Consider the following 26,093-nt stretch of genomic DNA (forward strand, 5'->3'; position numbering starts at 1 on the left):
TCATTTTACATTCCTTGTAGTTTGGGTGGGCTCATAATGAATTCCTTTAGCATCTGTATGAACAAAAATGACTTTGTTTCTCTTTTATTTTTGAAAAATACTTTCTATGAACATAGATCTAGATTACAGATTTTTTTCTTTCAGTACTTTAAACATGCTGCTCCACTTCTCTTCTCAGTTGCATCATCTCACTTTAAATTTTTCCTTTTTTCAGTAGTTTTGAACAATTTGGTCATGATATTCATTGGTGTAGTTTACATGTTTCTTGTGCCTTAGGGTTTGTTTGTTTGTTTTTAGCTTTTTGGATATGTTTATAGCTTTATTCAGATTTGGAAGTTTCTGCAATCCCTATCAAGCTACCAACGGTATTTTTCACAGAACTAGACCAAAGAATTTCACAATTTGTATGGAAATACAAAAAACCTCGAATAGCCAAAATAATCTTGAGAAAGAAGAATGGAACGGGAGGAATCAACCTGCCTGACTTCAGACTCTACTACAAAGCCACAGTCATCAAGACAGTATGGTACTGGCACAAAGACAGAAATATAGATCAATGGAACAGAATAGAAAGCCCAGAGATAAATCCACGAACCTATGGACACCTTATCTTTGACAAAGGAGGCAAGGATATACAATGGAAAAAAGACAACCTCTTTAACAAGTGGTGCTGGGAAAACTGGTCAACCACTTGTAAAAGAATGAAACTAGAACACTTTCTAACACCATACACAAAAATAAACTCAAAATGGATTAAAGATCTGCCACTATTTCTTAAAAAATAATTTTTTTGACTTTCCATGTCATTCTTCTCCGGTTACTAGATCTATTAGGTGGCTTAAAGTTGTCCTAGAGCGCAAATGATGATCTGTCCTGATGATCTGGTTCATTTTTGTTTTTTTCTTTTCACTCCTTTCTTCCTGAGTTTGATTTTGGACAGTCTCAATTTCTATGCCTCCAAGTTTTCCAATATTTTTCTTCCAACATGTCTAATATGCTGATAATCCTATCCAGTGTACTTTTTAATTTTATGTATTGTAATTTACATCTCTGGAAACTTTATTTGGGTCATTTTTATATCTTTCCTGTTCATACTTAAATTTTTGAACATATGAAATACAGGTTATACACTTAATGTCCTTGTCTGCTAATTCTAACATCTATGTCAGATCAGGATCAGTTATTATTTTTTTCACCATCACTTGCATTTTCCTACCTCTTTGATAATTCTTTGTCAGATGTCAGACATTCTGAATTTTACTTTGTTGGATGATGGATATTTTTGTTTTTCTATAAATATTTTTTAGCTTTGTTCTTAATACACAGTTACAACACTTGGAAATAGTTTGATCCTTTTCGGTCTCTCTTTAAGATATGTTTTATAAAACCAAAGAAATGCTTGGAATAGGGTCAGTTATTCCCCCTTACTAAAGCAAGATTCTCCTTCATACTCTACCCAGTGTCCCGTGACTTAGGTTTTCCAGTCTGACTGGTAAGAACCAGTGGTACACCTGTTCTCCCGTGAGTGTTGGGCACTTTGGATCTTTCCGGGCCTCGGGTGGGAGGATTTCCTCCATGGTATGTGCTGATAAGTGCAGAAGTGAATACCTGATAGGGATCCTCTTCATTGCTTTCTTTCCTTCTCTCTCCAGCTGTTTTCTTCATTACTCTGGAAATTTCCATCAACATTCTCCTTTCCTGTAATGTGGGTGACAGAAAACAAATGTTTTCTCTCTCTCAAAGATCAGTCTTTGTGACCTGAGGTTCACTGTTTTGAAATATTGTTTCATGTATTTTGTCTGTGTCTTGATTGTTTCAGGAAGGAGGGAAAATCTGGCCTCTGTTATTCAGTCTTGGCTGGAAGTAGAAGTCATGCCCTTTTATTTTATCTAGTTTTCTACTTTAAAAACATTTAAAATTTTCAATGGAAAAATTCATCAGTCTTTACCTTAATGACTTTGTCTTTGGCATCATATTTAGAAACATGGCAGTGTTTGAAGTGCACAAAAAAATATTTACCTGTATTTTTCCAAGGACTTTGTCTTATTTATATACACATTTGCATGGCTTATTAATATGGAACCCACATTCTAGATAATTTGGAAAATAGCTAAAATGGAAAGGAAAACAACTCTAATTACATCACCAAAAAAACCCCAAATATACATATTAACATATTTCCTGTCATGCATTTTTCTGTGCCTTTGTTTTTTAGTTGTAATCCTAGTGTGTCGGTCATTTGGTGTGTTCATCCAGTATATTATATCATTGGTATTTACCATGCTGCTGCATAATCTTCAAAATTGCATTTTAATGACTGAATTATGTTTCATCAAATGATTATATTGTAGTTATAGTTCCTTTACCTACATTGTTAAACATTTTAGTTATTTCTTAAACAGAACCTAAAATATAATTATCAGGCAGGACATATTTAGGGAACCTCAGCTTTGCCTACTTGCACAGTTCCCTGACACCAGGAGGGCAGGGAGGCAGACGCAATTCACTCTCAATGTGTCACATTACTCCTTCTCCAAACCCACACCTGAGCAGTCAGTAAAATCCTGTGTCTATGAAAATGAGAAAGGAATAAAACTTTAGTTCCTAATAGTTCAGTCCATTTCTTATTACTCATATAGGTATAAATAAAAAGACTTTTTGTTTTAGAAAAAGCTTGCAATTTATGTTTTTGTACATTTTAACATGGCATCTCAGCTCTTTCCTAATTATTGCTTGTCTTGGTTGTTTCTAGGACAGCTGTTATTCAAGTCAGCGACATCATAATGCAGAGTTCATTTTCAGTACTACCGAAAGATCAAGGTAAGATAAGCTATGCCAGGGAAAATGGTAATGTGTGTGTTGTAAGGAGTTTTAATTGATACATTTAATGTCACTGCCCACTAACCAAAGGGTAACTTATTTCTGGAACTAAGAACAAAATTTCTAATTATATAAGAAAGTTTATTTATTTTGGTAAATTCCTTGAGTGTCTATGGAACCATGGTTTATAAATGACACTTCTTTATTGGAGATTAGGAAATCAGTCCTGAGTATTCATTGGAAGGACTGATATTGAAGCTGAAACTCCAATACTTTGGCTACCTGATGCGAAGAACTGACTCATTGGAAAGGACCCTGATGCTGGGCAAGATTAAAGGCAGGAGGAGAAGGGGATGACAGAGGATGAGATGGTTGGATGGCATCACCGACTCAATGGATATGAGTTTGAGTAAGCTCCAGGAGTTGGTGATGGACAGGGAAGCCTGGCATGCTGCAGTCCATGGGGTTGCAAAGATTCGGACATGACTGAGCGACTGAACTGAACTGAACTGAGCCCTTTTACTGAGAGCAGGGTCATCTCATTCCACACAAAATTTGCAGAGCCCAGGCCATCAGCCAGCAGCTAACTGGTGTTAGTAGATGTTAAATGAGGTTGCAGAGTATTGGCTTTAAAAAAAAAAAAAACTTTGGTATTTTTAAAAAATATTTTTTTAAAACTTCTTTATTTTTGGCCACACTAGGTCTTTGTTTCTATGAGTGGGCTTTCTCTAGTTGCAGCAAGTGGAGGCTACTCTGTAGTTGTGGTGCATGACTTCTCATTGTGGTAGCTTCTCTTGTTGGGGAACATGGCCTCTAGGGCAAGGGCTCAATAGTTTTGACCCACAGGCTTAGTTGCTCTGTAGTATGTGGGATCTTCCCAGACCAGGGATCTAACTCGTGTCCCCTACACTGGCGGGTGTATTCTTAACCATTGGACCGCCAGGGAAGCCCCAGAGTATTGACTTTAATGAAGCAGAATGACATGTGTTCTAGTGAGAGAGATGTATACAAGCATATATACATATATATTCATGCACACATGTGCACACACAACATACATATACAGAGAGGGTATTTTCTTATTCATTTTTGACCTATTTCTTCCCATATACCCATTTTAAAAAAGAAATGTAAAAGAAACAAATTCCCCCCCATATGATTTTTTAAAATGAAAATCATGATTTCTTAACAAGAGCTCCTGGACCTTTTAGAAAAGCAGTTTACGGGTACAGGTAATCATTTTTGAGTAAAGAGTAATTTAATTTTCCTCAGCATGCAGAGCAAACAAAGCCTAACCTTTAAGAGGAATTCAAGTCTTTCCCTGGCCTCTGTATATTCTCCCATACAGAAGAGAAGTTTTGATACATGTGCGAGAAAAAAAAAATGCCTTTAAATGATTCAGAATTGGGCTTCCCTTGTGGAAGATGTGGGCTTCCCTGGTGGCTCAGCAGTAAAGAATTCGCCATGCAGGAGATGCGGGTTCGATCTCTGGGTCAGGAAGATCCCCTAGAGAAGGAAGTGGCAACCCAGTCCAGTATTCTTGCCTGGGAAATCCCATGGATGAGAAGCCTCGCAAGCTGCAGTCCCTGGAGTCACAGAGTCAGACACGACCGAAGCAACTACGCAGCAACAGCAGTGGAAGGTGTAACTGTCAGTGCGCGGAAGGAGTTTGCTTTAAAGAATCCTGAACTGGAGAAAACGTTCTCTGCCAAAGTGAAAGGTAGTGTCATAGCTATGAAGAGCGTGGGATGTTTGAAAATCATGTCTGCCCCCGAATTGCATAACCTCGGGTACATCACTTGACCTTAACTTTCTCATCTATAAATCTATAAAATGAAGATAGTAAGTCCTACCCTCTAGGTGATGTGGAGATGAAAGGAGATAATATATGTAAATCACCCCAGACGTTGCTCGCTGTAGAGCAGGCCCTTATGAGATGATGCTGGCTCCTGTTCTTAATGGTGGTTATTAATATCCTCCGCCTTTAGAGGCTGATGCAGTGAGATGGGCAGAGCTCCCTCCTGCTTGGGGTGGGTGCCTTGTAGCCTTCAGAGGCCAAGTGTGACCCTGAATTAAATTTAATATATGAATGCTTAAAGCTATTTCGGGCTTCCCTGGTGGCTTCGTGATAAAACAATCGGCCTGCAATGCAGGAGCCACAGAAGATGCAGGTTCGATCCCTAGGTCAGGAAGATCACCTTGAGAATGGCATGGCAACCCACTCCAGTATTCTTGCCTGCAGAGTCCCATGGACAGAGGAGCCTGGTAGGCTACAGTCCCTGGGGTTGCCAAAAATCAGACATGACCAAGCGACTTAGCACATATGCATGAAAAGCCATTTCAATCCAAAGTACGCAGAAATTAGAATTTGTATCATGAGAAAGTATATAATTAATTAATTAAAATAAATATAAGTTAATTATATTGGTCAGAAAAAATAGTATCATACATATGAGGCCTAAGAATTGCCCAGTTATTCTTCAGTTTACTCATTTATCAAATGTTTTCTGTATGTCCTAGATTGCTATTAATATTGTTTAACAAAGAAAAATTCCAGATTTTTAAATTATGGTTTTGTTTATATTTCTTTCATCAAATATAATCACTTGTGGAACATGAGAAGTTTGCTGAGCATATGTCATTTATTAATTAAATACTGAGTGATTTATGGCTGTCTATAAAATATGGTACTTTTGAATTTCAGACTTGCAAGCATGTGTGGATGCGAACACAACATGCACTAATGTATGAAATTCAAGTAGGACATTACAGCAGAGTTGTGGGGCTTAAGAAAACCCATGGCATCATTTACTATCTTCTAACAAAATTTCTTACAGTGGAAGCAGATTTAATGATCACCAAGACAGTACTTACCAGGAACTATGCCAGATGCTATGAGGGATCCAAAGATAAATCAGACAGAAGACTGTGCTATTATAAAACACAAAATCCTAGTAGAACACAGACATGTATATAATCAAACAGAATAAAGCATGACAAATGCTGCATTAGACCTGAATATGATGTACCTGGAGAACAGTTGATTGAGCCAGAAGTTTGAGGCTGGTCAGGAAATATGACCAGATGTGGCATTTGCTCAGGACATGAGCACAGGTGTAGAAGACAGAGGGTGGGGGTTAGGGGTCAAGGGACATGGATTAAAGCTGGGAAAGAACTAGATGAAACTCATTAGAAATTCCAGTGCCTTCTATTTAAATGTTTCCTGATTTTGGATAAAGAATTTTAACATTGTAATATCACTCAGATAGTTTGTACTATGTTAAAAGCTTTCCTCTATTATAATAGTGCTGATATTATCCCTTTCCGTGTGAAAATATTATTAACAGAATCTCCAGAAGTTCATCAAATGTATTTTGTTACAATTTTCTATCTTCTCATATTTTGGATTTGGAGATTTATGGTTTTCCCAAAGCTTTCTTTTTTTGTTTGACATTTTCAAATGAGGAACTAATAAAAATGTAAGGACATGTATTTTATGTTGGAAAACAGCAAACTGTAGCAAGGGATTAACCATGTTTCTGGGGTGGGGAGGGGGAAAATTACATGCTAAGGCCAGCTACAGTGGTAACCTATACTGTAACTTTGTTGAAGGAAAGAAAACACCACTGGGATTGAAAATGCAAATGGATTTGTTATTGATACAAGGAAACATACAAATGAGCAACCTTGCCAAATGGGCCTTTTAGAGGGACAGTTTATGTTTTTTATGTGCCTGGAAGACGTTGACTGTGGTTTGCCAATTAAGCATGAGTGTTAAGTCCCCATACAGCTAATTAAAACAAGTCCCACTCTTCATTGGTCAGGAAAGTCTTAGGTCCAGGGCAGGGCTGTTTTGCTGGAGTCATTCAGAACTCCCAAGACTTTTTGCCAGTTTCACCCTTCAGTCTTGCTGCTTCCCAGGCAAGATGATTGTGAGTAGAGAGGCCTTACAGAAATCCTCTAACACTTTTCTCAGCTCTGTCATAACATTTATATTGTTTAAACATATTTATCAAATTGTGTGTGCTGTTTTTATTCAGTAAGAGTAAGAACAAATGGAGCTGAGAAAATGGCAGATGCTTTGAGGCAAGATGTAGTGGGTCTTAATGACCCCCTTTGGAAACATTGCAGTTAGCTGAACATGCTCTGTACAACTCCTACTAGTTTTCAAAACCTGTGCATTATTTAACTGTGAAGCCATAACCATTACTGTCTATCATGTGAATTCAGATTTAAAGCTGGTTAAAAAAAAAACAAAAAAACCCTGGATTTTCTGATTCAATAAACTTCTATAAAAAAATAATCATATCACAGCCTAAAAATATATTCTTATGTCTTACAGACATAAAAATATGTACTTACATCTCACAGAAGTAAATGTTTTGGTATTAGTGAATATAGCATTTCAACTAAAGGAATATGTGGGATAGCTAGTTAATAATATATATATATATATTTTTAATTTAGGAAAATAATCTTACTTATTTTAGACTCTTAATATCAGGTGTGTGTGTGTGTGTGTGTGTGTGTTCAGTTGCTCAATTAGGTCCTTTATAAACTTCTTCATGAATTTTCTGTCTTTGGTGAGCTTTAAAGTATCCTGGCATATAGTGGTTTCTCAAATACATATTAAATTTTGTTTAAAAATGCTTTAAACTCTCATTTTCTCTAAAAATCTTATTGCCTGGATGCTATGAAAACATTTGAATCTGTTTTTTAATGAAACACCAAGCTGAAGTTCTCAAGTCTATGTGTTTATTTAACAAATATTTTATTGCCTTTGGAGAGGCAAGGAACAAAGAGCGAAGAGGAAACCAAAGTACGGTCCACTCTCTTATAGCTCAGATTCAGTGAATAAAACTGGACTGTCTTTCCAAGCATTTTACTGTTTATGAGGATTTAACCTGAAAATGGTTTGTTGTCTTGTTGTCTAATCACAGTTTCATTCTTCGAACATAGTATTGGGGCTGTTTCCTATGCTCCTCTCCTGTTTTTTCTTCTCTCCTCCCCTCTGCTCTCAGTCCGGGGAAAGAACACCAAGCTAAGAGCTGAACTCTGGTTCTTCTGCCCTTTTTTCTGGGCTCTTTGCTGTGCTGTCTCAGTTGCATCTTACTCTTTGCGGCCCCATGGACTGTAGCCTCCCAGGCTCCTGTGCCTGTGGAGTTGTCCAGGCAAGAATACTGGAGTGGGTTGCCATTTCCACTCCAGGGGATCTTCCTGACCCAGGGATCCACACTCCAGGGGATCTTCCTGACCCAGGGATCAAACCCACATCTCTTGCATCTCTTGCATCAGCAGGTGAATTCTTTACCACTGTGCCACCTGGGAAGCCTCTGGGCTCTGTTCAGTTCAGTTCAGTCTCTCAGTCATGTCTGATTCTTTGCGACCCCATGAATCGCAGCCCGCCAGGCCTCCCTGTCCATCACCAACTCCCGGAGTTTACTCAAACTCATGCCCATCGAGTCGGTGATGCCATCCAGCCATCTCATCCTCTGTCGTCCCCTTCTCCTCCTACCCCCAATCCCTCCCAGCATCAGGGTCTTTTCCACTGAGTCAGCTCTTTGCATCAGGTGGCCAAAGTACTGGAGTTTCAGCCTCAGCATCAGTCCTTCCAGTGAACACCCAGGACTGATCTCCTTTAGGATGGACTGGTTGGATCTCCTTGCAGTAATCCTGGCTAAGTCAATGAGCCTCAATTCATTCTTCTTTCAAATGGGGATGATAATTCTTGCCCTGAAATAGTCAAATGAGATAAAATACTGTTGATTCTCATCATTCACAGTAGTTACATTGTGTAAAGTCACAGGAACACTGAATTAACTAATACTATACCATGGCTCCCTACTAACAAAGCTAGTGGATGTGATGGAATTCCAGTTGAGCTATTTCAAATCCTGAAAGATGATGCTGTGAAAGTGCTGCACTCAATATGCCAGCAAATCTGGAAAACTCAGCAGTGGCCACAGGACTGGAAAAGGTCAGTTTTCATTCCAATCCCTAAGAAAGGCAATCCCAAAGAATGCTCAAACTACTGCACAATTGCACTTATCTCACACGCTAATAAAGTGATGCTCAAAATTCTCCAAGCCAGGCTTCAGCAATGCATGAACCATGAACTTCCAGGTGTTCAAGCTGGTTTTAGAAAAGGCAGAGGAACCAGAGATCAAATTGCCAACATCCGCTGGATCATTGAAAAAGCAAGAGAGTTCCAGAAAAACATCTATTTCTGCTTTATTGACTGCCAAAGCCTTCGACTGTGTGGATCACAATAAACTGTGGAAAACTCTTAAAGAGATGGGAATACCAGACCACCTGACCTGCCTCTTGAGAAACCTGTATGCAGGTCAGGAAGCAACAGTTAGAACTGGACATGGAAGAACAGACTGGTTCCAAATAGGAAAAGGAGTACGTCAAGACTGTATATTGTCACCCTGCTTATTTAACTTATATGCAGAGGACATCATGAGAAACGCTGGGCTGGAAGAAGCGTAGCTGGAATCAAGCTTGTGGGGCAAAATATCAATAACCTGATATGCAGATGACACCACCCTTATGGCAGAAAGTGAAGAAGAACTAAAAAGCCTCTTGATGAAAGTGAAAGAGGAGAGTAAAAAAGTTGGCTTAAAGCTTAGCATTCAAAAAAAAAAAAGCTTAACATTCAGAAAACTAAAATCATGGCATCTAGTCCCATCACTTCATGGAAAATAGATGGGGAGACAGTGGAAACAGTGTAAGACTTTATTTGTTTGGGCTTCAAAATCACTGCAGATGGTGACTGCAGCCATGAAATTAAAAGACGCTTACTCCTTGGAAGGAAAGTTACGACCAACCTAGACAGCATATTAAAAAGCAAAGACATTACTTTGCCAACAAAGGTCCATCTGGTCAAGGCTATGGTTTTTCCAGTGGTCATGTATGGATGTGAGAGTTGGACTGTGAAGAAAAATTGATGCTTTTGAACTATGGTGTTGGAGAAGACTCTTGAGGGTCCCTTGGACTGCAAGGAGATCCAACCAGTCCATCCTAAAGGAGATCAGTCCTGGGTGTTCATTGGAAGGACTGATGCTGAAGCTGAAACTCCAGTACTTTGGCCACCTCATGCGACAAGTTAACTCATTGGAAAAGACCCTGATGCTGGGAGGGATTGGGGGTAGGAGGAGAAGGGGACGACAGAGGATGAGATGGTTGGATGGCATCACCAACTCAATGGACATAGATTTGAATAAACTCCGGGAGTTGGTGATGGACAGGGAAGCCTGGCGTGCTGTGATTCATGGGGTAGCAAAGAGTCGGACACGACTGAGTGACTGAACTGAACTGAACTGACTGATACCATGGCTCCCAGGGGAAATGCAGGGTTAGGTTCCTGTGAGTCTCTGGTCACAATACAACATTTTCTCATCTATCAATATAAAAACTGCTTTTATGTATGTCTCTGTTCAAAGACACCTTACTGAATATATCTTGTTGATGCCTTGACATGAATTGACCTCACAGAGACAGCATTATAACTCATGCCTGAACAACACTTATCTGACCACATGTTTTCTCCATTAGGTGCATCAGACTCTTCTAATCTGTAGGAACATGGGAGAGCATATCAGCACTATTCTCTAAAGCTGTTTTAGACAGTGAAATCACTAACAATGGGGAAAAAAATACCACAAAAAGGTGCCACTAAAGTAGACTGCAAAAAGAACGCTTGTTTATACCAGGGAAGCTGAGGCAAGGCAGAGTGTCCACCACCGCTGGAAATGTGACTCAGATTTGGGGATTGTAAATAAATTTTAGCAAGCAGGTATATTCACAAATAACAGAATCTGCAAATGAGGATCAGCTGTGTAGGAATGCCTTTTGTAAACTCTTAGAGCACAATATAAATCTTCAGAATAAGTTGCAGAATAAAACTTCTTTTAGAACCCGTGCAACACTGTGCAGTGTTGATATTATCAATGTGAAGGAAATCAAGTAATAAATATGTTATTTGAGAGCAGCTACAAGTTCTTAGCCCAGTCAAGCTACAAAAGCAACTCTCACTGTGAGCTCTGGCTCTTCAGTGCTCACATTTAATGCACAGTAGCAATGAGAACCACTGTAATTTGATGCTTTGTGTTTAGTGGTTAACGTGGCTTTGTGACCTCATTATGGGGAAGGGGAGGGAACATTCCCTATGTTTTACCAAAATATTATGTTTCTAAATATGTGACATTCATATGGAAGTATTTTGATCTTAACTAGCAGTGTAAATGCTGTTCTTGGCCTTTTGGTACCATTTTATGTTGCAGACCAAGTACAAATTGACATTTTCAAGCTGGTTTTGGTTAACTCCTTAATGTTGCAAATTGGAACTTTCCAATGTAATAACTTCTGCAAAATACCGCCGTGAGTATTAGTATGGTATGCTGTTGACAGAAGTACAAATGGGAAACACACACATACCTATGGAAGTTTCCTTGTAGGACAAGATGGAAATGACTTGGGTGGCCTAAGCCTTATCAGGCAGACCTCATACTGGGAGTAATTTACTCCTAGTTCAGATAAAATACTAGAGTCAAGAATGTTCTTCTTAGTAAATTTGGATTAGGACTGTTTTCATCATTGGAAATTGCCAGCCTTCCAGTGCTTCAAACACAGACTACCAGTCAGATCATCCACTCAGGCCTGGATCAGTGTCACTGTAGCCACTTGGCAGCGGAGTCTTTCGGAAACTCCAATTAACCATGTAAATATATTTCATAGCATCACATCTCACTTTGTCAGGACCCCCGCTGCCTTTCTATCATTAACATAAATGCAGGTGCAAATAGCATTTATGTACTTTGATAGGAAGCAGTTGGAAACATCTCATCGTGGGACCCAACACTTTGAGATTGTGTACATCTGTTCCAATAATGTATGCAGCCCCAGCGACACGAACACAAGGATGCGAACATCTGCCCCTGAGACCATTTGCCATATAGCAGATGCTAATGTCTTTATTTATGCAGATGGCTGGTGTGACGAGCGGAGCAGGGATAAAAGAGAAGAACTTTGACAGCAATATTTCAGTGTTACAAAGCCAGGAATATAGGTTAGGCATTTTATGTTTGTATAAGTATACTACTAATAAATGGGGGAAAAGTGGAAACAGTGACAGATTTTATTTTCTTGGGCTTCAAAATCACTGCGGATGGTGACTGCAGTCATGAAATTAAAAGATGCTTGCTCTTTGCAAGAAAAACTATAACAAACCTAGACAGTATATTAAAAAAACAGAGACATACTTTGCTGACAAAGGTCCATATTGTCAAAGCTATGGTTTTTCCAGTAGTCATGTATGGATATGAAAGTTGGACCATAAAAAAGGCTGAGCACCAAAGAATTGATGCTTTTGAACTGTGGTGCTAGAGAAGACTCCTAAGAGTCCTTTGGACAGCAGGGAGATCAAATCAGTCAATCCTAAAGGAAATCAACCCTGAATATTCATTGGAAGGACTGATGTTGAAGCCGAAGCTCCAATACATTGGCCACCTGATGCAAAGAGCCAACTCATTGGAAAAGACCCTGATACTGGGAAAGATTGAAGGCAGGAGGAGAAGGGGGTGACATAGGATGAGATGGTTGGATGGCATCACAGACTCAATGGACATGAGTTTGAGCAAACTCTGGGAGATGGTGAAGGACAGGGAAGCCTGGCATGCTGCAGTCTGTGGGGTTGCAAATATTGTGACACAACTTAGCAACTAAACAACAACTACTAATAGGAATAGGAATTCATAAATCTTGTCATGCTTTGAGTAGAGTAAACATATTGTTGTTGTCTTTAAATTAATTGACATCAAAATGCTAAAAACATTTATAGAAATTCCAGCATCTAACTTAAATCAGAAGCAGCAATTAATGATTATTTTTATCTTGATAAAGTAATTTTAAATGGTTTTGAATGCATTTTGCTAAGAGTACTGAAAAAATAGTGCTATTAAAAAAAGATTACAATACTATTAAGAGAATCTTGTGATGATAATTCTAAAAATTGGAGAAAAAAAAATATATCATTCAGTTCAGTTTAGTCGTTCAGTGGTGTCCGACTCTTTGCGAACCCATGAACCGCAGCACGTCAGGCCTCCCTAACCATCACCAACTCCCAGAGTCCACCCAAACCCATGTCCATTGAGTCAGTTATGCCATCCAACCATCTCATCTTCTGTTACCTGCTTCTCCTTCTGCCCTCAGTCATTCCCAGCGTCAGGGTCTTTTCCAATGAGTTAACTCTTCACATGAGGTGGCCAAAGTACTGGAGTTTCAGCTTCAGCATCAGTCCTTCCAATGAACACCCAGGACTGATCTTTAGGATAGACTGGTTGGATCTCCTTGTAGTCCAAGGGACTCTCGAGTCTTCTCCAACATCACAGTTCAAAAGCATCAATTCTTTGGTGCTTAGCTTTCTTTATAGTCCAACTCTCACATCCATACATGACTAGTGGGCAAACCATAGCCTTGACTAGATGGACCTTTGTTGACAGAGTAATGTCTCTGGTTTTTAATATGCTATCTAGTTTTGTCATAACTTTCCTTCCAGTAAGCGTCTTTTAATTTCATGGCTGCAATCACTATCTGCAGTGATTTTGGAGCCCAGAAAAATAAAGTCAGCCACTGTTTCCACTGTTTCCCCATCTCTTTGCCATGAAGTGATGGGACTGGATGCCATGATCTTAGTTTTCTGAATGCTAAGCTTTAAGCCAACTTTTTCACTCTCCTCTTCCACTTTCATCAAGAGGCTTTTTAGTTCTTCTTCACTTTCTGCCATAAGGGTGGTGTCATCTGCATATCTGAGGTTATTGATATTTTGACCACAATCTTGATTCCAGCTTGTACTTCCTCCAGCCCAGCGTTTCTCATGATGTCCTCTGCATATAAGTTAAATAAGCAGGGTGACAATATACAGCCTTGAACGTACTCCTTTTCCTATTTGGAACCAGTCTGTTCTTCCATGTCCAGTTCTAACTGTTGCTTCCTGACCTGCATACAGGTTTCTCAAGAGGCAGGTCAGGTGGTCTGGTATTCCCATCTCTTTAAGAGTTTTCCACAGTTTATTGTGATCCACACAGTCGAAGGCTTTGGCATAGTCAATAAAGCAGAAATAGATGTTTTTCTGGAACTCTCTTGCTTTTTCAATGATCCAGCGGATGTTGGCAATTTGATCTCTGGTTCCTCTGCCTTTTCTAAAACCAGCTTGAACACCTGGAAGTTCATGGTTCACGCGTTGCTGAAGCCTGGCTTGGAGAATTTTGAGCATCACTTTACTAGCATGTGAGATGAGTGCAATTGTGCGGTAGTTTGAGCATTCTTTGGGATTGCCTTTCTTAGGGATTGGAATGAAAACTGACCTTTTCCAGTCCTGTGGCCACTGCTGAGTTTTCCAGATTTGCTGGCATATTGAGTGCAGCACTTTCACAGCATCATCTTTCAGGATTTGAAATAGCTCAACTGGAATTCCATCACATCCACTAACTTTGTTCACAGTGATGCTTCCTATGGCCACATGACTTCACATTCCAGGATGTCTGGCTCTAGGTGAGTGATCACACCATCGTGATTATCTGGGTCATGAAGATCTTTTTTTGTATAGTGCTTCTGTGTATTATTGCCACCTCTTCTGAATATCTTCTGCTTCCATTAGGTCCTTCTGTCCTTCATTGAGCCCATCTTTGCATGAAATGTTCCCTTGGTATCTCTAATTTTCTTGAAGAGATCTCTAGTCTTTCCCATTTTATTGTTTTCCTCTATTTCTTTGCATTGATCACTGAGGAAGGCTTTCTTATCTCTCCTTGCTATTCTTTGGAACTCTGCATTCAAATGAGTATATCTTTCCTTTTCTCCTTTGCTTTTCACTTCCCTTCTTTTCACAGCTATTTGTAAGGCCTCCTCAGACAGCCATTTTGCTTTTTTGCATTTCTTTTTCTTGATCCCTATCTCCTGTACAATGTCATGAACCTCTGTCCATCATTCATCAATCACTTTGTCTATCAGATCTAGTCCCTTAAATCTATTACTCACTTCCACTGTATAGTCACAAGGGATTTAATTTAGGTCATACCTGAATGGTCTAGTGGTTTTCTCCACTTTCTTCAATTTCAGTGTGAATTTGGCAATAAGAAGTTCATGATCTGAGCCACAGTCAGCTCCCAGTCTTGTTTTTGCTGACTGTATAGAGCTTCTCCATCTTTGGCTGCAAAGAATATAATCAGTCTGATTTCTGTGTCAACCATCTGGTGATGTCCATGTGTAGAGTCTTCTTTTGTGTTGTTGGAAGAGGAAAAATTGGAGAAAAAAATAAAAATGTCATTAGTTTAAATATAATGAGTTGGCCAAAAAGTTCATTTGGGTTTTTCCATAAGAGGTTACAGAAAAACCCAAACAATCTGCCTGGCCAACCCAATAATTTATAAGATATTTCATGAATATAAATTCAAAGTGAATACAGTAAATTTTGAAGTGTTATGTATTTTTAATACTCAAAATTTTTTTATTTAAGCTGTATTCTAATATTTCCAACTAATGACATTTAACTGTAATTTATATTTTTATTAGGATATATTACCAAAAGCTTTATTTTTACAACTCTCTCCTAAGGATCTGCTTTACAGATTCTCACACAGGAAAAAGGTGAAGGAAAAACTGATCAGCCATAAATTAGACATTTCCAGATTTTATTTTCTATTCTCATTCACATACACACACACACAAAAAATCACAGAATCTTCAAAGATCTGGAACATCAGGTTTCATCTAGTTAGCACTTCTCAAATATTTTAATTTCAGGCCCCTTTACATTCTTAAAAACTACTGAATATTTGTTTATGTCAGTTGTATCAATTGGGATTTACTGTATTTGAGATTATAAACTGAAAAAATGTGTATTTGTGGATTCATTTTCAAATAACAATAATCTGGGCTTCCCTGGTGGTCCAGTGATTGAGTCTGCCTTGCAATGCAGGGGACACCAGTTTGATCCTTGATGTGGGAAGACCCCACGTGCCATGGAGCAGCTAAGCTCACACGCAACTACTGACACTGCCTTACAGCCTGAGAGCTGCAGCTCCTGAAGCCTGTGTGTGTAGAGCCTGTACTCCTCAACAGGGGAAGCCTCTGAAGTGAGGAGCCGCCGCTCACCACAATAGATAAAACCCTCAAGCAGCAGCGAAGACCCAGCACAGCCAAAAATAACTCATAATAGTAAAATAACAATAGTAATCTCACTACAGCTTAACATATTTTGTGTAATTGGCTGTATTTTCCAAAGCAAAAGAATTAGTGAGAAGACTTATCACTGATTTGCATTTTTTGCAAATCTTTAAAGTCTGGCTTCATTGAAAATCTTGAGTCTCCTTTCTGGTCCTGTAGCCAATATGTTGTGATACATTGTTTATATTGGAGTGTTTGAAGAAAATCTAGTTTACAGTAACTGGAAAGCGGGTATTTTAATGGCCTTCTCAGATAATTGTGGATATTTTTCTTTGCTACTACACCAAAACATGTCAGGTAACTATAACAGAGCTTAAACAAGTCAAGTAAGGTAACAGCTTACAATGTAACTGTAATGTGAAATTGAAACTGTATTGTAGTCTTGTATTCTGTTACATTTTGGTCTGTCTTTATACTTGAATCTTTTGCTCATTCATGCAGTGTCTATTAGAGAGCATTAGAACTTCCCTGGTGGTCAAGTGGTTAAGAATCCGCCTTGCCCTGTCAGGGGGCACCGGTTCAATCCCTGGTCCAGGAAGATTCCACATGCCAAGGGTCAACTAAGCCCATGCACCACAACTACTGAGGCTGAGCTCTGGAGCCTGCAGCTCACAACTGCTGAAGCCCTTGTACTTGCAGCCTGTGCTTGGCACCAAGAGAAACCACCGTGATAAGCCTGCGCTTCCCAACTTGAGAGTAGCCCCCACTTGCCGCAACTGGAGAAAGCCCTCACAGCAGCGAAGACCCAACACAGTAAAAACTCAGTAAATAAAAAAAAAAAACAAAACTCAGTAAATAAAATTAGAGAAAGAAAACATTAGTTCAGTGAATTACGCAGGTCTTCTATATATGTCATTTTATACAGTATTTTGGAAATTTTATTTGTTAAAATAAACACCAGTCTCGTCTAAAAACTTAATAAGTATAGGAAAGCTTCAGGCTCTTGGGGATGGCTTCAAGTTTTCCAAAATTCTAATGCTGCTCGAAAGAATAATTTTTATCCTTGATCGTGAATACAGCCAGATGTTTTCTCTTGTAATGACAAGCTTCACTCATCCACTTTTGAGAAAATGTCTGCCCAGTACCCAGGACTGAACATGACCTCTCAACATATGTCTGTCAGATGTTCTTTCAAGTCAGGATGGTTATTCCAGTGAAGAGCAGCTAGTTCAGCTTCAAACCATCCACGAGCATTTTTCCTCGGGGCTACCACCATGCCTCAGTGTGCCACGGAAGTCATGTCATCATGCAGGATTTTATAAAGGCATGTAAGCTCAAGGTTTAACAAAACTAAATTTTCATCCTGGTTTTTTGTTGTTCTGCTGAGGGAGCCTGGTGGCAAAGAATGTGGCTGTTTGGACAGTTTGCTGTCATGTCCTGAGTTCATCAGTTTTACCCAGTTACATCCTCTGTCCCATCAATGCATTGTGTGCAGAGGTCAGCATTGGGGAAAAGGCAAGTGACATCTTATTACGAGCAGGAAAAGAGAGTGGGGGAGCCCTCCTGGGTCAGCAGACTATACTTTGAGAAACAATGCTCTAGTGTAATTCCCGCTTGGTAAAAAGAGGATGTTCAGGCCCGTAAGGATTAGGATCTCACTCAGGCTCATTCCAGCAATGAGTGAAAGAGCTCACATCCTTACATGTAATCCGACTTGTCTTGTTTCCCCCGAAAAGCTCCCCAACCAAAAAAAGAAGATTCTTGGTCTATCAAGTTCACTAAAGGTACAGGACTTACCATGTGAGGAACGTGGAAGTTCTTTCAGCATTTTCAGACACCTTCATTCAGTTATAATATTCTTCAATGACCTCAGTTTTGGAAGCAGATGGACTAGAATTTGAAAAAAATCTGGAAAACTTAATATTCTATCTGAAATTATAAAAGACCTTAGTAATTAATGACTTTTTCCTTTCATTTTTGTGCATCATTTAAAAAAAAAAAACCTCTTTTAAGTCAGTGCCTAAAAGTGTTATTAAATAGACTGTGTAATTAATGATTTTTAAAAGTTTCACTTTGGTGTAAACCTAAGCAGTTTGTTCACCAGAAGCTCTGTTAAAGAAGGCCACCATGGAGTTTGGGATTGACACATACGTACTACTATGTATAAGATAGGTAGCCAACAAGGACCATATAGCACAGGGGACTCTGCTCAGTACTCTGTAATGGCCCTAATGAGAGAAGACTCTAAAAGTGACTGGATATATGTATAACTGACTCATTTTGCTATATGGAAACTAACGCAGCATTGTAAATAAACTATATTTCAATAAAAATTTTTAAAAAGAAAATAGTATAAAAGAAGAAGGCCACCGCCCTAGAAGAAGCCTGGCATTCAAGCACATTGTGAAGGAACTCTTTCTGTGTAAATTTCCTTAAAAATCTTAAATGTCCTGTAAATCTCCAGCAACCATGCTATAGACTCCTGTTAGAAAAGGAAGCTCTTTGTCTCTCCTGATGGTTACATTCTCTGATTGGAAAAAGTTAAAAAGACTAACTTTCTCAACACAGAGATGGATGGTGTGGCACTCACAGTCACTGGAGGAGACTGACATATTAACAGAGTCATCAGCAAACCCCTTTATATGTTCAGTGTGTTGAAATGGAAGGAGAGCAACTTTGGGGCCAGACAGACTTGGGTTCAAACCCGTCTCTCCCCTGCCAGCTTGTGACTTGCCAGAAAGATTCAGTGTCTGCATCTGTGATCCAGAGATACTATGATCAAGAGCTGGTAGAAGATGAAGTGAGATCGTACCTTGAGTACTGAATCTGACCCATGATGGAGGGACATTTTAGCCCTTCACTAGGGGGCTTATGGTTTAGGGTAAGGAAAGACACCTGTTGATATGTAGAAACAGGGAACATATTATATACTCTACCTATGGTAAGTGTTCTCAGGAAGAAAAGAAAGGAGATAGGGCAGTAACTTGAAAGGGAGAGACAGCCCCGGGATTATTTACAGTTGTTGATTTTGTTTGTATAGTTTTGTGTCCAGCAAAAGCACAGGAGAAAGCAACACAGTGTAGCTAAGAGCTATCAGGTCACTCAGCTAGTGAACAACACATTGTATGATGGCCATGTACCAGACAGGAACTGGGGGCCAAGGTCCTGACAGTGAGCTTACCGTGTAGGAGGAGGAGACAATCTCATTATAAAAATAAGCGCTGTGAAGGACAATTAAAGCAGAGAAAGAAAAGAGCTGTGTGTGTGGCTGAGCACTGCCTTTAGGTGGGATGACCAGGAAGCCTCCTGACTTCGGGGGTCTCATCAATGGTGTAGAAGCCCTGAGGCCACAGAGGGGCCTGGAGACATGTGTGGGTGCAGCACAGCATTGGGAACACCCCATTTCCTGATTCAGTTCAGTCCAGTCGCTCAGTCGTGTCCGACTCTTTGCGACCCCATGAACCACAGCACGCCAGACCTCCCTGTCCATCACCAACTCCCAGAGTTTACCCAAACTCATGTCCATTGAGTCAGTGATGCCATCTAACCATATCATCCTCTGTCATCCCCTTCTCCTCCTGCCTTCAATCTTTCCCAACATCAGGATCTTTTCAAATGAGTCAGCTCTTTGCATCAGGTGGCCATTTCCTAATACTAAGGCATATATCTTTTCATCTGCCTTGTTGGAGGACTTAAGATGAATGGTGCATATTTAGACCAATGGAGATGCTTGCTCCTGACCCCCACCCCAGAGAAGGTAGACTTATTTGTGTTGTATCATTAAAGAGGGGAGTATAGAAATAGGAAGAAGGAACAGTAATCTCTCTGTTCCCCACAAGATCTCAGGCACTTTAAGCTGCTATAACAAAGTACTATGGTCAGAGTGGCCTCTAAACAGCAGAAATTCATTTCTCAAGTTCTGGAGGCTAGAAGTTCAAGATCAGGTTCTAAGTGGTGAGAGCCCCCTTCTGGGTAGCAGACTGCCATCATCTCAGTATATCCTCACATGGCAGAGAAAGAGGAAGAGAAATCTCTGGAGTCCCTTTTATAAGGGCATTAATCCCATTCACGAGGGCTCCACCCTCATGACCTACTCATCTCCTAAAGGTGCAGACTGTATTAGGAGGTGCCACCTCCTAATACCCTTACACTGAAGGTTAGAATTTCAACATGTGAATTTGGTGGGGGGTGGCAGGGGGAGGAGTCACCAATATTCATTTCATTGCAAGGTCAATGACAAAATCACTGAAAAGGGAGAGAGATGGGGATAGGGTAGGGTAGGGCAGAGGGGTGAGGCTTCAGAAAGGCAACAGGAACAACCTGGCTGGTCCCAGTGAAGAACTGAAGGAAGTCTGTTAGGATAAGAAACAGACTGTGGAATTGGTCTGCAGTTCAAGACTGGAAACTTTGCATTTATAATGTTGTCCAGTGTTCACAATGGCTGGGTTTCTCTGGCTCCAGGCAGTAGGTAGTGGGAGTGGAAAGTACAGGGTGGGACCAGTCAGGGTAAGCACTGTGGAAAGACACCCGTGGCATTCTGGGAGTATCCATGGATGATCAGGCATGAAACCTGATCTGGACCGGGAGTATCTACCTAAGCATACAAACCTACAAACTGCAGAGTCTCAGGGAAAAGAGAGCAGGTGGACTTTGTCATCATTTCATCCCCTCAGGGAAAATGAGGGGTTAACTGTTACACGTTCCTAACCTGGAGATGAGAGTAAATGTTTCCTTCAGCCAGCTCTCTAGTTGCATCCAGAGAACAATAAAGATATTGATAGAGGAGAAGCTGGGCAGACTTCAAAAGAAAAGGAATCCAGATTGGTTCTACAGCTTTCAAACTCTGACGGCTTCATTGTTATTCTTTATTTTTTTAGTGATTCAGGTCAGCATTAGCTGAACCTCACTCTGTGCAGTATATGTGAGTTAGCCCACACAGAGCTAGGCTGGTCAACCTCATAGAAGTAGTTCCCCGCAAACTCAGGATCTCAGTGCCAGCAGTGTCTGGCACTTCATTTTCTTTATTTTCTTTCCAGAGTCAGTATCACAGGTGGTCTCTCTGTGTTAAGGTAGAAGGTACCTTGATTGAAGAAATGAGAAACCATCAAGACTTACTAATAAGCAGGAGTTTCAGGGAATAAGTATCTACATAATGTAGAAATACATGGTGCTGTACGTTTGGACTTAAAATCATGAACTATTTGACATAAAAGTTGAGATATAGAAAAACTTGCATTAAAAGAAAAAAAATGTCCTAAATCTTTGTGAGTTGAAGATAAATCAGAAGTGAAGATAGATCATCTATAAAACTCTGCCATAAAGCAGTGGAACCATTATTTCATTTTTTTAAAAAATGCAGTTTGTACATTCTTTAAAAAGGTCTGTTCTGTGTACATACAGCAAATCTACTTTTGTAGTAATGGTATAAAAATAAGAATATCCTTGTGATTCCAGCCCCTTGCTTTTAACTATACTGCAGTTGAAACATTGTGATCTTCACCACTTGAGTTTCATAAGCAGGGTATTTTGACCAAAATCAAGCACAGTGTGCACACACCCTAGTTTGTTCCAACTGTCTGCATGTTCTGATGTTGAAACCTTGTTCTTTCTGTTTATCCCACTAAGGAAAAGGTTTTCTTCACCAACTGTCATCCCAGATAGTAACTGTTCCAACTGATATTGAAATACAAGATGTAAATAGAAGGGGCCCGTTTTTAACTTGTTGGTGGAAGATTTCTTGCCCTGAGATACTGACTCACTAAAGCTGTCTTGCAGTAGATGTCTCCCTGCTCCCCAGTCCTGTGGAGAAACTGCTGACTCAGAAGATGTTGGAATCTCCTGGAAAGACAACTTGTACAGGTATATTTGTTTATGGGAGTTTGGACTTCAGATGAAATGATGTGCTGATTTTGCTTTGATGAGCTTCAGTGAGCAATGTCTTCTCAGGTTCAACTGAATATTCACAATTCTAGTAATATTAACAATGAAAAGAACAGTGGGGAAATGGGCTTATCAAGTATCTCAAAAGTTGCCTTTGTCCTGCTCTGTGTCCCCCAGTGATCATTAACTCTTAGTTAAATTCTGATGCTGCTCAGTCATTTTTAGATTTGGGTAAAGATACCAAATCAACTGCTTTATAATAGTGAATAAAATCTTGCACACGCTACAGGGTTTGTTTGTTTTTTTTTCCAAAAAAGAGAAAAAGCTTCATCTTTCTCAAAGCATTAAAAATAAGACTATCTCATAGAGTTTTCAACTGTTTTTCATCAAAGGCACTTGAAATTCAAAATAGTTCCCCCTAGAAATAAGGACTGATAAAGGGGGCTTGATTAAAATGAAGGGGAAAGTCACTGAAATCGAGCATTATTAAACTGTATTTTAAATGATAGAGCTTTTTAAATTTTCTTTTTATTTGGGACATTAATTATATGACTTGAAAAGAATAATTACCTGCTTGAATTTAACAAAACCCACATTGTGTAACATTTTTTCTCACGTTAATATTTTAGGTAATTGGCTTTTAAACTTGTTCATAAAGAATGCTTGTTTTCTCCCAGTTCATGATGTATTTACATATCTAATTTGTTCGATTTTATGGGCTGTAGTTCCTCTTTGGGTGCCAAATTCTTCTTTCTATACACAAGCTATCTTAAACATATTTCTTAATGATTTCTCCAGCAAAATACTGACATTCACAAGCGCTTTCAAACTTCTGGTTGCCCTGCCCACACCCTCGAGCACTCACATGTTTTCTCTCCCAAAATGAAAAACTGCATGTCCATTGCTCTCACCCTTCTCCCAAGATGTGACCAGAGTTCCCGTCCCTCACAGGACCCTTGAGACCTGGGCTTACCCCACGCCCTGAAGGTCTACCAGAGGAGGTGCTTTCTTCCCTGCTAAGCTGGAGAACCATTGCAATTAGTATCAATTCTCAGTATAAACAAAAGCAGAGGAGAGTGGCCCCAGAAAACTGCTCTTTGCAATGCACATCTGTTCACTGCTTTTCACTAAATACTGTTAATCTGATTAGCACTTTGTCAACTGCATGAAAAAATGGGGTGGGGGGGACGGGCAGGGAAGAGAGCCTAGTAGGCTGGATCAGATGAAGCTGCCAGAGTGGGTGGCCCCAGACAGGCAAGAAAGAAATGCTTTACAGGTTTACTGGGAGAATCATTCACAAGGAATAGTTATTTCTTCCCATTTTACTTCATTTCCCTCTCAACAAAGAAATACCCTTTTAAGGATTCAGTACTATTTCCACTGGGCTTCCCTGGTGGCTCAGTGGTAAAGAATCTATCTGCCTGCCATGCAGGAGACACTGGTTCCATCCCTGAGTCAGGAAGATCCCCTGGAGAAGGAATGGCAACCCATTCCAGTATTCTTGCCTGGGAAATCCAATGAACAGAGGAGCCTGGCAGGCTATAGTCCATGGGGTCATAAAGAGTCAGACATGACTTAGTGACTGAACAACAACAACGCTGTTTCCATATGATTCATGGTCAAGATTTGTGTTTGTTTTTTTTTTCTTTTTCCTCCCACTAAATATAAGTGTCAGGAGCCTCATACTTATTGGCAAGAGAAAGTAGAGGACAGAGGACTTGCCTGATGGTCCAGTGGTTAAGAACCAGCCTGCCAGTGCAGGGGACACAAGTTCAGTCCCTGGTGCAGGAAGATCCCACGTGCCCTGGAGCAGCTAAGTCAGGGCACCAAAACTAGAGACAGCCCTCTTGCAGCATTGAAGACCCAGTGCAGCCAGGAAAGAGAGAGAGGGAGCAAGAGTGGAAAACTAATTTCTACTGCAAAACTGCCATGTGGTAGACCCCACCCTGGCACGTTTATGGATACTTCTTTCATTTAATCCTGACAACAACCAGATACAATTATGCACACTTCATAAATAAGAACACTCAGGCTGAGAGTGAGTGACTTTCCTAAACTCTGAGACAGAGACAGGAGTTGAACCCACATCTGTCTGAACCCCTAAACCCGTGTCTTCCCACTGGAGACTATGACGGTGGCCATCACCATGGATACAGCTTCCAGGCAGCAGGTAGAACTGGGAAGAGCCTTTGGTGTCACCTGGGCCAAGCCTTGAATTCCAGTCTGTTACCTGCTGGCTTTGAAATCTGTATCTGTAAAATGCAAATGAGCAGTAATTCCTAACTCAGTGGATTGTGGGGATTAAAGGAGATAATGCATCCAAAGTATTTTGCACAGTACCTGACACATGAAGTATGCCTTATCATTGGATTAATGTTGAAGAAACAGCATTGGATAGTGCTAGGAAAGAAAAGGATCTCTTGTGCTCAAAAAAGAATTCTCTTCCTTGCTAAGCTAGCCAATGATGAGCAAGACAGCTCTCAAAGCCCGTGCTGAATGGAAGGTGCCAGGACATCCCTGGTGTGGCTGCAAGAGGGGAGGGAAGGGAGCTGACTGGGACCTCAGTTCAGCAAGGGCAAGTGTGCCAAGCAGAATGCACTCAAGATACAAGATTGCCAGGTGGGACTGTCTTGCTTTCTCTGTATGGTGTCGGATTTCTTCAACTAGGGGTCCTAGCAGAGTGACTCTGGGAGGTCTGAGTGCTGTGGATGTGTGGACTGGAGTGGTCTCGGCATCCTGAGTCCTCAGAAGCAAAGAACACTGTGCCTATGCTGCCAGCGTGCTTTACAGCACTGTCTCTCCTGCCAGCACTCAACACAGCCCTGCAGACGGCGCCGCAGAGCCTGGAGGCGCCTGGGGGAGCCAGTAGGCAATGGCTCCATGTGTTTATAGGTTTTTCAACAAAATTAAATTGATCTCCCCCCATGTTCAGAGGCCTTTCTTTCATCTCGGACTTAAGGGTTTCACCATACTGGTTTTAACCAGAGACCATCCTGGGAAACAGTTTGAACCCCAACTGGAACTTATTATTGGAAAGCCAAGTGAGAGGGAGAATGGGGATGCCAAGCAATAAAACTGAAAATGGAGTTTCTTGGTTTAATACAATTAAAACCTAAACAAGCCCTAAAAGTTTGGGCTCTTTTCTGGCCAAGAGTGCTTGGCAGCACTCTTGTTCTGGGCCTAGAGCCAGGGAGCTCTGTGTCAAGAGCAGGGACCCTCTTTCTCTACCTGTTCACTGCTCTGGACTTAGCCACGGACCTCGGTGTCTCCCTAGATGGAGTGATGGTGGAACCATGTCCAAGCCAGCCAAGGGTCGAGTGGGAGCAACTTTGTTCAGAAGCAGCACCCTGAGCCTTGGTTCTGCGGGTGGAAATCAGGAAGTGAGTTTTTGCAGCTATTGGAGAACTGCCTGCTTTATGTGCTTGTCTCTTAACACTGTCTGTATGGGGGCGTGTTGTGAAGCAGCCTGATGAGGCTAGCTTGGCTGTGGGCTCGTGGACTACTGACCCGAATCTTCCCTCTGCTGCCTCTCATGTGCAGCCACACCCATCAGTTAGATGTGATGGAGGAGATGCACACAGGACCCACTTGGTCCTTTCTCCAGACAAATAGCTAGCCACCTTATTGGATTCATCAGAATCCTCTGGTTAGTAATTGGTAAGCTCAACTCTGAATATCTGCTTTTACCTTCAAGTGACTCTTAGTTTTTCATCAGTTCTCTAATTAGTGGGCTGTTGGAAAGAATATTTTAATGGTCATTGAAGTTTGGGGATACAACAGCCATTTCTACTTTCACATTTTCCCCCCTCCTTAAAATTTAGAGATAATATTATATTTTAATATAATATATAAATTATGTAATATAAAATATAATATATTTTGGAGTTAAGGGCAATTTTGTAAAGACTTTCCCCCTTTTCAATTAATTTTATTAATTAATTTTATTGATTGATTGATGGATTATTTTTGGCCGTGCTGGGTATTCATTGCTGCACAGGCTTTTTTCTAGTTGTGGCAAGCAAGGGCTACTCTCTAGTTGTGGTGTGCGAGCTTCTCATTTTTGTGGCTTCTCTTGTTGCGGAGCATGAACCTTAGGGCATGGACTTCCGTAGTTTTGGCTCAGACTCTAGAACGACCGGTTCAGTAGCTGTGGCCCACAGGCTTAGTTTGGATATGGGATCTTCCTGGATCAGGAATCAAACCCATGTTTCCTGCATTGGCAGGCAGAT

At 40.4% G+C, this 26,093-nt stretch overlaps 1 protein-coding gene across 8 annotated transcripts in view; it reads left to right on the top strand.

The window, feature by feature from the left end:
- The window catches only part of ZNF438 (zinc finger protein 438), a 188,099-nt gene that overhangs the window by 151,920 nt on the left and 10,086 nt on the right, over positions 1–26,093 (top strand). For 7 of the 8 annotated variants that reach the window (XM_043883385.1, XM_043883388.1, XM_043883387.1 and 4 more), the window contains 2 exons: positions 2,753–2,820; positions 21,760–21,843. In XM_043883385.1, the coding sequence (XP_043739320.1) occupies positions 2,784–2,820; positions 21,760–21,843 (121 nt within the window). In that variant the 5' untranslated portion in view covers positions 2,753–2,783. Of the gene's footprint in view, positions 1–2,752; positions 2,821–21,759; positions 21,844–25,138; positions 25,245–26,093 lie in introns of those variants that run through there. The other variant, XM_043883390.1, reaches the window with a different exon arrangement.

The sequence above is a fragment of the Cervus elaphus genome, chromosome 23 (genome assembly GCF_910594005.1).
Source record: "Cervus elaphus chromosome 23, mCerEla1.1, whole genome shotgun sequence".
Classification (NCBI taxonomy): domain Eukaryota; kingdom Metazoa; phylum Chordata; class Mammalia; order Artiodactyla; family Cervidae; genus Cervus; species Cervus elaphus.